Source organism: Tamandua tetradactyla, chromosome 4, assembly GCF_023851605.1.
Source record: "Tamandua tetradactyla isolate mTamTet1 chromosome 4, mTamTet1.pri, whole genome shotgun sequence".
NCBI classification, from domain to species: domain Eukaryota; kingdom Metazoa; phylum Chordata; class Mammalia; order Pilosa; family Myrmecophagidae; genus Tamandua; species Tamandua tetradactyla.
Window position 1 is genome coordinate 15,030,065 of NC_135330.1, and position 15,238 is coordinate 15,045,302.

A 15,238-nucleotide genomic window follows, 5' to 3' on the forward strand; every position below is an offset into this window, starting at 1 on the left:
CAAAAATGGTGCATCTTCTTTAGTGTATGCTTGTTGCCAAAAATGAATGTCTCATATTTTATTGCTTTGATGTATAGAGGCCGCTTTATAGTGGGATAAAAGGAGTCCAAGCAGGCAAAGCTCCAGGTCCTAACCCTAATTAAATCAGAATCTCTCTTTTGTATGTCAATAATTAGGAATAAAATTTTTTGTTGGGGAAAAATGTCTATTTAATGGATAAAGACTTTGGTATCTTGTGTCATCATCTAGTTTAACCCCCATCATTTTGCAGGACTATAAGCTGAGCCCAGATTATGCAGCTGTTCAGTGGCAGAACTAGAGTTAAAACCCCTCTGTCCTAATAGCCTGACCAGCATTCTTTATATTATACCATAGCATATATGTTGGCAGAACCTAGGACTGTTCCAAGCAAACTACATAGTATTTGGTAATGGCAGGTAGTTATGAAATGTCTATTATGTTAATGAATGAATGATTCTAATATGATTTATAGTTAATTATCCCTAAACCAAGTTCACATAAAAACTGTCATTTTTCATGATCTCAGTGAAATGTTGGCTTCTTAGAAACCCCAAATTTGGTCTGTTCTTAGAACTAAGCTATTGTTGTATATGACAGATCGTCCTTTGTTAATTTTAGGATCACTTGCTGTTACCAGCTACCACCCATAACAAGACAACAAGACCAAAGATGTCAATAGTATTGCCAGCAATAAACATAAATGGTAAGTTGAAATATTAGTTTATGAAGGTCATGAGATTCTTTTGTTTAACCAAAATTCTCCAGATTAGCTAAAATGCTTAAAGTGTTCATTTGGGCAGACATACATCCATGCATTATTTTTTAAACATTTTCCCACTGTTTTCACAAAGATATTATTTTAAAATTCCATCACTTTTTAAATTGCTATATATTTAAAGAATAAAGTGGTTCTCTTTTGTTTATGTGAAATGCTAGCATTCTGGCTGCTCTACAGACTTCGCTATTTTTGGCCTTTCTGGTCAGACGTGCAGTATCAGAAGTCCTTGCTGTGTTATGACAGTGCATTTGTAAGTTAGATTTTTGGAATTCAAAGCCATTTCCTGTTTTACCTAAGTGATAATATGACCCCAGACCAAGCCATAAAAGCCTATTTATATTTAATCCATAATACCTACACATTTGATATTGATAGTATTGCTATTGCATTTTCTTCTACTAGTACTGGCTATTGAAGCACAATATAAATATATAAGTACTTTGAGAATATCCAAAGATCTTAAGGTATAGTACCTGTTAATAGTCTAGTAGAGAAAATAAGATGTATATATAAGACGTGTAAATCACTGTACTTCAAAGAGAAGATCCCATAAAGAATATACAAAGTGCTAAGGAAATTTTGGGAAGGTGAGATTACCTTCATCTGGGTTCTTCAGAAATTTCTCACTGCCAGTACCAACTGTGTTTTCAGTGAACTCAGTGTATGTTATAGACTGGTTGCTTTCTCTGATATTATTTTGGGCTGTGTTGAAAACAGGGGAGTTGGCCATTCTTCTGATGTCCATTTATGTGGCATAATAGAACAACCAGTAAAATTTCTGTCTAATGGTAAGAACCTGATGGCATATATGAAAAGAAAAGCTTTTTGAACTAATCCCAAAGTTGAATCAGTACATATTCTGATAATTATGATTAAACCACCAAATACAATTTCAAAACAAAACAAAATACTGAGATCCAGGATAAATTTCAATAAAACGTAGTCTTAGGGAACAAAATTAGATAGCTTGTTGTACATTTTGAGACCATAGAGGACTATAGAATTTCATGAACTATATAGATAACTATTAGGAATGCTTAGGAGGCAACTTCATAGACATAAAATAAAATATAATGTTTTGTTAAAACCTAAAAGAATTGTGACATTCCGTTAGTCTCACAAAGATGTACAGAACACATTTAAGGAAAAACAAAACTATGTTGACATGAAAAACACTTCTACCTTCAGTAAAAGTATAACTCTGAAGTCAATCACATTACAACTTCAAGAAGCACATATATTATACTCCAAAGAAATGTTCAGGAAACCTCATTTATTCTCCTTTTATAGGTTCCTAGGTTCCCCTGCTTAAGCTGGAATGCATTTAATTTCTGGTCAGCTCATACTCAGAAAGACCCTTTTCTGTTTCATCAAGGCAGAATTCATTGATATTGGATTCTTCTATTTTGTTCTTCTGATACTGAGTTCTTATGCAAGAGATTGCTGGTTTTATTTTATAATACTGAGCCAACCATTTATATTAATCCAAAAATAATATGGTGCCTTTTAACTCTTTTTGTCTTGGCCAGGAGACTAATATTTTACTCCTTTCATAGCTTTGGAAAATACAATCAGTAGAGGATCATTTCCTTTTTATTTCTTTCAGAATTCTTTGTAAGTTTTAAAAAATGTCTCCTTTTTCAAATAGGGTAAATTTCTACGAGAAATTTCAAAATTCAAATTCAGAAAAAATTACTGAGATTATACCATGTACAGGTACTGTGCTCAGCCTCTTCTTTGAACATTACTTCATCGTCTTGCTCTGAGGATACTTCACAAATTAGAGCCTAATTTTTCTTCCACACTGCCTGTACCTTAGAACCTGGAGGTGGGTTGTGCAGCATCCTCACTTACCACCACAACTTCCAAATTATCTCTCCTTCCTTCTTCAATCCTACAACATCTTTTTTTAGTGTAAATCATCAGACTTTACACCTCCTGTTATTCTTTATGGCTGTCAACCACCCTGTATTCAGCAATGAATCTCCACTACTGCTTTTGTCCCCTCTTGGAATAACTTCAAACCCACAAAGCCAATTCATCCTGTACTTTGGCCTCTTTTGATCTTGTCATCTTTTATTCTGCACCAGCTCAGCTTCCCATTCACATAGTCATACTCTAGACCTTATGATCTAATGGCACTCCTTTTAAAATCTCTTTTTCAAACATTTCATTCTCTGACTGGTACTTCTTATCCTTCCAACTCTCTTACTCTAATATCTAAACTCCAACCTCACAAATCTCCAATCCTTTGCCTCTGCCTCTTTTTCAGTATCCACTACATCCTTAATGAACACATATTCTTCCTTAACTAGCCTTGAGTCTTTGTACCTATACTATCACCACTCTTTCTCAAACTCCATTTATTCCCTAGTTCCTTTCTTCTTAAGTCCAACTTATCTGGTGTTCTAGTTTGCTGGCTGCCGGAATGTAATATACCAGAAACAGAATGGCTTTTAAAAAGGGGAATTTAGTAAGTTGCTAGTTTACAGTTCTAAGGCTGAGAAAATATCCCAATTAAAACAAGTCTATAGAAATGTCCAATCTAAGGCATCCAGGGAAAGATACCTTGGTTCAAGAAGGCCAACAAAGTTCAGGGTTTCTTTCTCAAGTGGAAGGGCACATGGAAAACACAGAGTTTCTCTCTCATCTGGAAAGGCACATGGTGAACACAGTCAGGGTTCCTCTCTCATCTGGAAGGGCACATGGTGAACACAGCATCATCTGCTAGCTTTCTCTCCTGGCTTCTGGTTTCATGAAGCTCCCTGGGAGGTGTTTTCCTTCTTCATCTCCAAACATCACTGGCTGGTGGACTCTCTACTTCATGATGCTGCAGCATTCTCCGCTGTCTCTGAATCTCCCATTCTCAAAAATGTTTCCTCTTTTATAGGACTTCAGAAACTAATCAAGACCCACCCGAATGGGTGGAGACATGTCGTCACCTAATCCATCTTAACAACCACTCTTGATTAAATCATATCTCCAGGGCAATGATCTGATTACAGTTTCAAACATACAGTATTGAATAGGAATTATTCTGCCTTTATGAAATGGGATTTAGATTAAAACGTGGCTTTTCTAGGGGACATACATCCTTTCAAACCAGCATACCTGGCAAAATTCCCATCTTAGTTAAACCCAGCTATCTTTTAACTTTAAATCTACTCTCAGACAGCTAAAAATTGCTAGAAAACATCATCCAGTCATGGGATAACTGCATTCACTTCATATTTATGACCATAAGTTTCAAAGGGGCATTCAACACTGCTAGTCATTGCTAATAAATTCACTTTCCTTTTGCTCTAAATGAGAATTTCTCACCTTCTCTTCTCAAATCTACAACAGTCCTTCTTCCCACCCCTTCAGCTGATGAACTCACCAAATGTTACATTGAGAAAATAGATGTAATCTTGCAAGAGCTACCACATGTTTCTGCTTCCAATTTCACCAGCCCAGCTGCATCTACACCCACAAACTCTGCCTTCCCTCTTGTTGCATTGGAAGAAAAGTCTCTCCATTGGGTTCTGATCCCAGCTTTGTTACCTACTAGAGATATGTGTAGTTGGACAAGTTAATTAACTTTACTGTGCCTCAGCTTCCTTGTCTGTAAAAGATGTTAATAGTACCTTCCTCTTAGATTTGGTATGAAAATTAAATGAGTAAAAATGCTTTGAATAGAGCCTGCCTATTTTCTGGTTAGCTGCTGAAATGTCATCATTGCCCTTGTTATAGTTGTCATTTTCATCATCTAAGGTCAGTCCTCCTTAGACTTTGGATTCCAGCCCCTCTCACATGTTCAAGGGCTTTTACCCTTTCTCTCCTGCATGCCTTAATATCACTTTTAGTGTGGGAGATTCCCTTGACTCTGCATCTTATTTGTCTGCTTCCCTTTATAGCAAAACTCTCAAAAGAGTTAACCTGTACTTATTGCATCTATGTCCTTATCTCCCATTTTCTCTTCTGTCCACTTTTACCAAGCTTTTGTCTCTTTCATGGTACGTAAATGCTTTTGCAGCGAGGTCACTATTTTAGTCTGGGTCCTCTAGAGAAACAGAACCAAAGAAGATTTCTGTGAATATGAGATTTATTAAAGTGTTGTCTCATGCAACTGTGGGGATGCAAGACTCCAAAATCAGTAGGACGGAATGCAAGGCTGGCAACTCCAATGAAGGGTCTAGATGAACTCCACAGGAGAGGCTCACTTGCTGAAGAAATAGTGAAAATGGGGAGGAGGTCAGTCTCCTCATTGACCACTAGTTTCTCTATCTACCAAATTTATTTTACCCCTTAACCACCTATTATTTATTTATTTTTTTTATCCATATTTTTTTTACTTATGTCCATACCCTGGATGAAAGGAACAATGACACAAGGTTTTTACAATCCCACAGTCTCATTGTAAAAGTTAGATCTTTATACAATCGTCTTCAAGAATCAAGGCTACTGGAACACAGCTCAACAGTTTCAAGTACTTCCCTCCAGTTACTCCCATACACCATAAACCAGAAAAGAATATCGATATAATGCATAAGGATAACCTCTTGGTTCTGTTTGAAGTTTCTCAGCTGAAACTTCATTTTGTCTCATTTCTGTCATCTCCCTTTTAGTCAAGAAGGCTTTCTCAATCCCATTGTGCTGGGTCCTGTCTCATTTCAGGATTTCTGTTCCACATTGAGATTTACACCCCTGGGAGTCATGTCCCATGTAGTGGGGAAGGCAATGAGTTCACCTGCTGAGGTGGCTTAGAGAAAGAGGCCATATGTGAGCAACAAAAAAGGGAGTGTCTCTTAGACTTAATTTTAAATAAGCTTAGCCAATCCTTTGTAGGAATAAGTTTCATAGAGGTGAACACCAAGATCAAGGACTTGGCTTATTGATTTGGTTGTCCCCATTGCTTGCAATCAGAAATTCTCCAAGTGGGAAAGTTGAGCATTTCCTCCTTTTTACCCAGCCCCCCAAGGGGACCTTGGAAATACTTCTTTATTCACTGCCCAAATTACTCTGGGATATATCGGAGTATCACACTAACCTGGGCAAGCCAACAAAATCTCACACCATGTTCAAGATTCCATGTCCTTATGGTGTTCAACTAAACTGACCATACAAATTAAATTAGGAAATGCGCTACCCAAAATATAAATTTTGCACCAAATAAACATCTCTCCCTTTGGCCTCACACAGAAGTTGAAGTTGTAAAATATGAACGATATTACCCTTTACCCTATATTCTGATTTACCTTAGTCCTATCCAGATCATCTTCATTCATATTGCTACTTAAAGTTTATCACTTTTTCAACTTTTTAAACAGTTCCTGTATGCAGTGGTGTTGACTTTCATAGCTTCAGAGCTCTAACGCTGAATCGCAGGTGTCACATAAATACCCAAGATTCCTGGGAATAACAAGGTTGTAAACTAATAGCTCTGTTTTTTAGAAATAGAATTTAGAAGTAACAGGTGCAATTCCTGAATATATGTGACTGCTAGGACCCTTTACAATAGGCCCCAACCTGATAACCCATGTTTTTGGCTTCAGTTCTCTGAGTTTTTGTATTATAGTTAGTCCATATGCTATAGACATGATAAAACTTGTCTTTTTGTTCCTGACATTTCATTCAACATATGGTCTTTAAGGTTTTTACACCTAATGGCATGTCTCACAAGTTCATTCCTTCTTGTGGCAACTTAGTAGTCCATTTGTATGTATACACCGTAGTTTCTCTTTCCGTTCCTCAGTTGTACCCTTAGGCCACCTCCTTCCATTGTGAATCAAGAACAGTGCTGCCATAAACACCAGTGTGCAAATGTCCATTCATATCCCCACACTCAGTTCCTCCAGGTATATACTGAGCCCACAGGGTTTCAGGATCATATGGCAGCTTCATCCCTAGCTTCCTGTGGAACCACCACACTGCCCTCCCAAGGGGCTGCACCTCTCAGCTTTCCTGCGGACAGTGAATAGTAACATCTCTTTCGGACAGTGAATAGTAACATCTCTTTCTCCAAATTTTCTCTATCACTTGTTTCTCTCTGTTCTTTTTTTTTTTCCTTTCTTTTTTTATGGCATAGACAGGCATCAGGAATTGAACCTGGGTATCCAGCATGGCAGGTGAGAATTCTGCCAGTGAGCCACTGTGGCCTGCCTTCTCTGTTCATTTTTAAACAGCTTTATTCACACATCATACCATCCAACCTAAGTGTATAGTCATGCCTTTGCCACCATAATCTATATGAAGACATTTCCTTTTCTTCCACAAAGAATCCATAACTCTAACTTGAAAGATGGCAGTTTAGGAGGGGGCCAAGATGGCGGCTTAGTAAGGAGTAGGATTTAGTTTGTCCTCCAGAGCAGCTCATAAATAGCCAGGAAGAGTACAGAACAATTGCTGTGGCTACGTCAGTGACCAGACACACAGTGTACCCCAGTCTGGACCAGCAAGACTGGGTGCAAGCCTACCCAGAACCGTGAATCCCTCAAGCTATGGCGGCCGGCACCCCTCCCCCACAAGCTGCTTCCCAGAGGGGAAAGGAAAGAATGTTAACCAGCAGCAGGGGCTGAGCGCAACCAAACTCCAATTGTGGAATTAATTTACAAATTCTGACTACTAAAAATAGGCCCCCAGCTTAGCAGAACCTCATGTAAAAGCTGAGGTTGCTGGTTTTTGTCCCAGTGCAGAGGGGACAAAGCTGACGGAAAAAAAGAAAAACAAAGAACAAAAAAACAGAGGGTTTTTTTTTTTTTTTTTTTTTTTTTATTTGTAAGGGTCTGGGCCTAAAGGAAAGGAGGGGGCAGATAGGACCTGGAGATATACAGAGCAATGTACCAACTTAAGGTCTTGATTGGCAAACCTGATGAACAGGGGTCCTGCTCTAAAACGGATTTTTCTCTTTCATTTTGGTGGCTGTTTCTATGGCTTGACTGCTCTTTGGATACAGCTGCAGGGCTTCGCAGGCTCCACTGCCCCAGGCATAGGCAGAATTAAGCTTGTTTGTTTGTGTGGAGCCTGTGCATTCCCCAGGAGAGGGATGGGGCCCAGCTCAGGTGAAATCCCTCCCTCAAGGAGTTCACATCCCAGGATCTGGAAAAGTAAAGCGATGAAAACTAGCCTACAACTTCTCTGTCTCCACCACGCCCCCAGCAGGGAGAGTCTGCTGAAGCTAAAGGTACCATATCACCTTATGCTGGTGGGACCTATAGGCAGGCAAGCGCCACATACTGAGCAGGATAGGAAAAATGGGAAGCCCAGAAATTCCATAGGAAAGCCTTTCAATCTTCTGGGTCTCACCCTCAGGGAAAACTGATGCAGGTGACTCTTTCTTCCTGATAGGCCAGTTTGGTCTGGGGAAATCTGGCTGGGGTCTATAATACCTAAGTAGACCCTCCTAAGGGGGGAAAAAGGTACCATACAGGCAGGGCAAAAAACAAGAAAATAAGAACTGAAAAATTCTGATCTGTTAAACAAAACCTAAGCTAGAGGTCCAGAATAAGCTGAACTGAATATCCAAGAACAGATAGACAACAAAGTCATCCAGTAAGAAAATCCTAGGTAAAAAAAAAAAGTGAAAACAGTCTCCAGAATGAACTAATTAAGGTGATTAAATGCCTAGACACCAGCAAAAAATAACGAATCACACTAGGAAAATTGAAGATATGGCCCTGTCAAAGGAACAAACCAACAATTCAAATGAGATACAAGAGTTGAAACAACTGATTCAAAATGTTTGAACAGACATGGAAAACCTCATCAAAAATCAAATCAATGAATTGAGGGAAGATATAAAGAGGGCAAGGAATGAACAAAAAGAAGAAACAAAAAGTCTGAAAAAACAAATCACAGAACTTATCAGAATGAAAAGCACAGTAGAAGAGATGGAAAGAAAACAATGGAAACCTACAATGTAAGATTTCAAGAGGCAGAAGATAGAATTAATGAACTGGAGGATGAAACATGAGAAATCTGACAAGCAAAAGAAAATATAGGGAAAAGAATGGAAAAATATGAGCAGGGACTCAGGGAATTGAATAACAACATAAAGCGCATGAATATAAGTGTTGTGTGTGTCCAGAAGGAGAAGAGAAGGGAAAAGGAGAAAAACTAATGGAGGAAATTATCACTGAAAATTTCCCAACTCTTATGAAAGACTTAAAATTACAAATCCAAGAAGTATAGCATACCCCAAACGGAATAGATCCAAATAGACCTGCTCCAAGACACTTACTAATTAGAATGTCAGAGATCAAAGAAAAAGAGAGAATCTTGAAAGCAGCAAGAGACAAGCAATCCATCACATAGGAGGGAAGTCCAATAAGACTATGCATAGATTTCACAGCAGAAACCATGGAGGCGAGAAAAAGCTGGGATGATATATTTAAATTACTAAAAGAGAAAAACTGCCAACCAAGAATTCTATGTCCAGAAAAACTGTCCTTCAAAAATGAGGGGAAAATTAAAACATTTCCAGGCAAAAAATCACAGAGAATTTGTGACCAAGAGATCAGCTCTGCAAGAAATACTAAAGGGAGCACTAGAGACAGATACAAAAAGACAGAAGAGAAAGTTGTGGAGAAGAGTGTAGAAATGAAGACTATCGATAAAGGTAAAAAGAAGAAAAATTAGATATGACATATAAAATCCAAAAGGCAAAATGGTAGAAGAAAGTGCTGCCTGTACACTAATAACACTAATAAACACTAATGGATTAAACTCCCCAATCAAAAGACATAGACTGGTAGAATAGATTTAAAAATAGGACCCATTGGTATACGCTGTCTACAGGAAATGCATCTTAGACCCAAGGGTAAGTATAGGTTAAAAGTGAAAAGTTGGGAAAAGATATTTCATGCAAATAACAATCAGAAAAGAGCAGGAGTAGCTATACTAATACCCAAGAAATTAAGCTTCAAATGTAGAACAATTAAAAGGGACAAAGAAGGACACTATGTATTAATAAAAGGAACAATTCAACAAGAAGACATAACAGTCATAAATATTTATACATTGAACCAGAATGCTCCAAAATACATGAGGCAAACACTAAAAACACTGAAAAGAGAAATAGACACATCTACCATAATAGTTGGAGACTTCAATTCCCCACTCTCATCAATGGACAGAACATCTAGACAGAGGATCAATAAACAGAATATGAGTAATGCAATAAATGAGCTAGACTTAACAGACATTTATAGAACATTATACCCCACAATAGCAGGACATACCTTTTTCTCAAGTACTCATAGATCGTTCTCAAGGATAGACTATATGCTGAGCGTCAGTAAATTTAAAAAGATTGAAATCATACAAAACACTTTCTCAGATCATAAAGGAATGAAGTTGAAAGTCAATAATAGGCAGAGTGCCAGAAAATTCACAAATATATGGATGCTCAACAACATACTCTTAAACAACCAGTGGGTCAAGGAAGAAATTACAGGAGAAATCAGTAAATATCTTGAGGTAAATGAAAATGAAAACACAACATTTCAAAAGGCAATGCTAAGAGGGAAATTTTTTTGCACTAAATGCCTATATCAAAAAAGAAGAAAGGGCAAAAATCGAGGAATTAACTGTCCACTTGGAAGAACTAGAGAAAGAACCCCAAAGCAAGCAAAAGGAAAGAAATAATGAAGATTAGAATAGAAACAAATGAATTTCAGTACATGAAAACAATTGAGAAAATCAACAAAACCAGAAGTTGGTTCTATGAGAAAATCAATAAGATTGATGGACCCTTAACAAGGTTGACAAAAAGAAGAAGAGAGAGGATGCAAATAAATAAAATCAGAAATGGAAGAGGAGACATAGCCACTGACCCCACAGAAAGAAAGTAAGTAATGAGAGGATACTGTGAACAACTTTATGCTAATAAACTCACAATGTAGATGAAATGGACAACTTCCTAGAAAGACATGAACAACCAACATTAGCTCAAGAAGAAATAGATGACCTCAACAAACCAATCACAGATAAAGAAATTGAATCAGTCACTGAGAAACTCCCCAAAAAGAAAAGTCCAGGACCAGATAGCTTAACATGTGAATTCCACCAAACTTTCAAAAAAGACTTAGTACCAATCCTGCTCAAACTCCTCAAAAAAACTGAAGAGGAGGGAAAGCTACCTATCTCATTCTACGAAGCCAACATCACCCTCATACCGACACCAGACAAAGATATTACCAAAAAAAGGAAACTACAGACCAATCTCTCTAATGAACATAGATGCAAAAATTCTCAACAAAATTCTAGTAAATCGAATCCAGCAACACATTAAAAGAATTATGCATGATGACCAAGTAGGATTCATCCCAGGTATGCAAGGATGTTTCAACATAAGAAAATCAATTACTGTAATAAACCATATCAACAAATCAAAGCAGAAAAACCACATGATCATCTCGATTGATGCAGAAAAGACATTTGACAAAATTCAACATCCTTTCCTGTTGAAAACACTTCATAGGATAGGAATAGAAGGGGAACTTCCTCAATATGATAAAGGGAATATATATGAAAAACCCACAGCTAATATCATCCTCAATGAGGAAAAACTGAAAACTTTCCCCCTAAGATCAGGAAGAAGACAAGGATGTCCACTCTCACCATTGTTATTCAACATTGTGTTGGAAGTTCTATCCAGAGCACTTAGACAAGAGAAAGAAATACAAGGCATCAAAAATGGAAAGGAAGAAGTAAAACTCTCACTGTTTGCAGATAATATGATACTGTATGTTGAAAACCCAAAAAAATCTACGGCAAAACTACTAAAGCTAATAAATGAGTACAGCAAAGTGGCAGGTTACCAGATCAACGCTCAAAAATCTGTAGTGTTTCTATACACTGGTAATGAACAATCTGAGGGGGAAATAAAGAAAAAAAATTCCATTTACAATTACAACCAAAAGAATAAAATACTTAGGAATAAATTTAACTAAAGAGACAAAAGACTTATACAGAGAAACCTATAAGAAATTGTTAAAAGAAATCACAGAAGACCTAAATAAACGGAAGGGCATACTGTGTTCATGGATTGGAAGACTAAATACAGTTAACATGTCACTTTTACCTAAATTGATTTACACATACAATGCAATACCAATTAAAATCCCAAAAACTTACTTTTCAGAAATACAAAAACCAATAACCAAATTTATCTGGAAGGACAGAGTGCCTTGAATAGCTAAAAGTATCCTGGAAAAGAAAAATGAAGTCACAGTCGCACGCTACCTGACTTTAAGAAGTATTACAAAGCTGCAGTGTTCAAAACAGCATGGCACTGGCATAAAGATAGATATACTGATCAATGGAATCGAATAGAGTGTTCAGATATAAACCCTCTCATCTATGGACAATTGATCTTTGATAAGGCAGTCAAGTCTGCTCACCTGGGACAGAACCATCTCTTCAATAAATGGTGCCTAAAGAACTGGATATCCACATGCAAAAGAATGAAAGAGGATCCATATCTCACACCCTATACAAAAATGAACTCAAAATGGGTCAAAGACCTAAACATTAGATCTAAGACCATAAAACTGTTCGAAGAAAATGTAGGGAAATAACTTATAAATCTTATAATAGAAGGTGGTTTCCTAGACCTTACACCCAAAGCATGAGCATGGAAGAAAGAAAGAGAAAAATGGAACTCCTCAAAATGAAACACCTTTGTACATCAAAGAACTTTGTCAAGAAAGTAAAAAGACAGCCTGCACAATGGGAGACAGTATTTGGAAACGATATATCAGATAAAGGCCTACTATCCAGAATATATAAAGAGGTTGTTCAACCCAACAACAAAAAGACAGACAACCCAATTACAAAATAGGCAAAAGACTTGAACAGACACTTCTCAGAAGAGGAAATACAAATAACCAAAAGGCACATGAAAAGATGCTCAACTTCCCTGGCTATTAGGGAAATGCAAATCAAAACCACAGTGAGATATAATCTCACACCCACCAGAATGGTCATTATCAATAAAACAGAAAACAACAAGTGCTGGAGAGGATGTGGAGAAAGAGGCACACTTATCCACTGTTGATGGGAATGTCAAATGATACAACTGCTATGGAAGGCAGTTTGGCAGTTCCTCAGGAAGCTAAGTATAGAATTGCCATATGACCTGGCAATACCATTGTTAGGTATCTACTCAGAGGACATGAGGGCAAAGACACAAACAGGCATTTGCACACCCATGTTTATAGCAGCATTATTTACAATTGCCAAGAGATGGAAACAGCCAAAATGTCCATCAACAGACGAGTGGCTAAGCATGCCTTGGTATATAGATATGATGGAATATTATGGAGCTGTAAGACAGAATAAAATTATGAAATATGTAACAACATAGATGGACCTTGAGGACATTATGCTGAGTGAGATTAGCCAGAAACAAAAGGACAAATACTGTATGGTCCCACTGATATGAACTAACAATAATGAATGAACTTGGAGAATTTCAGCTAAGGACAGAGGTGATCAGAAGACAGAAATAGGGTAGATATTGGGTAATGGGAACTGAAGGGATACAGATTGTGCAAGGAGACTCATGTAAACATTCAGAAATGGATAGCACAATACTACCTAACTGTAATACAGTAATGTTAGGACACTGAATGAAGCTTAATGTGAGAATGATAGAGGGAGGAGGCCCAGGGGCACAAATGAAATCAGAAGGAAAGATATACGATAAAGACTGAGATGGTATAATCTAGGAATGCCTGGAATGTATAATGATAGTGACTAAATGTACAAATTTAAAAATGTTTTTGCATGAGGAAGAACAAAGGAATGTCAATACTGCAGGGTGTTGAAAATAGATGGTAATTCATATTTTAAAACTTTAACTTATGTGTGAGACTAAAGCAAAAAATGTTTATTTGGTACAAAATTTATATTTTGACAAGTGCATTTCCTAATATAATTTATGTGGACAGCTTAATTGAACACCACAAGCAAATGGAACCTTGAGTAGTACATGAAATTTTGTAAGTTTGTCCAGAGTGATGCCTCGATAAATCCCAGAATGATTTGAACAGTGAATAAAAAATTACTTGCAAAGTCCCCTTGGAGAAATAGTGAGAAAGGGGGAAAATTCAACTTCCCCAAGTGGAGAATTCTTGATGTTCTCACAAGCAGTGGGGGCAACCAAAGCAATAGGTTGAGCCCCCAGTCTTGGGTTTGTTCATCTGAAACTTAACCCTCACAGTATAAGCTAAGCCTACTTAAAATTAGGCCTAAGAGTCACCCCCAGGAGAACCTCTTTTGTTACTCAGATGTGGTCTCTCTCTCTCAGCCAACATGACATGCAAACTCACTGCCCTCCCCGTCTCTACGTGGGACATGACTCCCAGGACCTCCCTGGCAACGTAAGATAGATATCCTTGAATGGGCTGGGACTCAGTACCAAGGAATTGAGAAAACCTTCCCAACCAAAAGGGGGACGAGAGAAATGAGACAAAATAAAGTGTTCCTTTTATTAATACATAGTGTCCTTCTTTGTCTCTTTTAATTGTTTTACATTTGAAGTTTATTTTGTCTGATATTAGAATAGCTATTCCTGCTCTTTTCTGATTCTTGTTTGCATGAAATATCTTTTCATAACCTTTTCCTTTCCACCTATTTTTGTCCTTGGGTTTAAAATGACTGTCCTGTAGACACTATATAGATGGTTCCTGGTTTTTAATCCATTGTGCTAGTCTATGTCTTTGATTGGGGAGTGTAATCCATTAACATTTAACATTATTACTGTAAAGGCAGTACTTTTGTCTATCATTTTGTCTTTTAGATTTTACATGTCATATCTAATTTTTTTCTCTTTTTACCTTTACTGATAGTCTTCATTTCTACACTCTTCTCCAGACCTCTCTCCTGTCTTTTCATATCTGCCTGTAATACTCCTTTTAGTATTTCTTGTAGAGCCAGTCTCTTGGTCACAGATACTGTCAATGATTGTTTGTCTGAAAATATTTCAATCTTCCCCTCATTTTTGAAGGACAGTTTTGCTGGATATAGAATTCTTGGTTGGCAGTTTTTCTTTTTTAGAATCTTGAGTATATCATATCACTGTCTTCTCACCTCCATAGTTTCTGCTGAGAAATCCACACATGGTCTTATTGGGCTTCCCTTGTATGTCATGGATTGCTTTTCTCTTGCTACTTTCAAAATTCTTACTTTCTCTTTGACATTTGACAATCTGAAGACTAAGTGTCTTCAAGTATGTCTATTTAGATCTGTTCTGCCTGGGGTATGCTACACTTCTTGGATTGTAGTTTTATGTCTTTCATAAGAGATGGGAAATTTTCAGTGATTAGTTGCTCCATTAATCTTTCTCCTTCTTTTCCTTTCTCTTCTTCTGGGACAACCACAACACATATATTCAGGTGCTTCATGTTGTCATTCAGTTCCCTGAGACCCTGCTTATTTTTTTCCATTCTTTTCCCT

General features: G+C 37.4%; 1 protein-coding gene across 3 annotated transcripts in view; it reads left to right on the forward strand.

Annotated features, from left to right (window-relative positions):
* Positions 1 to 15,238, forward strand: part of ATF6 (activating transcription factor 6) — a 276,390-nt gene that overhangs the window by 193,456 nt on the left and 67,696 nt on the right. For all 3 annotated transcript variants that reach the window (XM_077156701.1, XM_077156699.1, XM_077156700.1), the window contains one exon: positions 640 to 724. In XM_077156701.1, the coding sequence (XP_077012816.1) occupies positions 640 to 724 (85 nt within the window). The remainder of the gene's footprint in view (positions 1 to 639; positions 725 to 15,238) is intronic.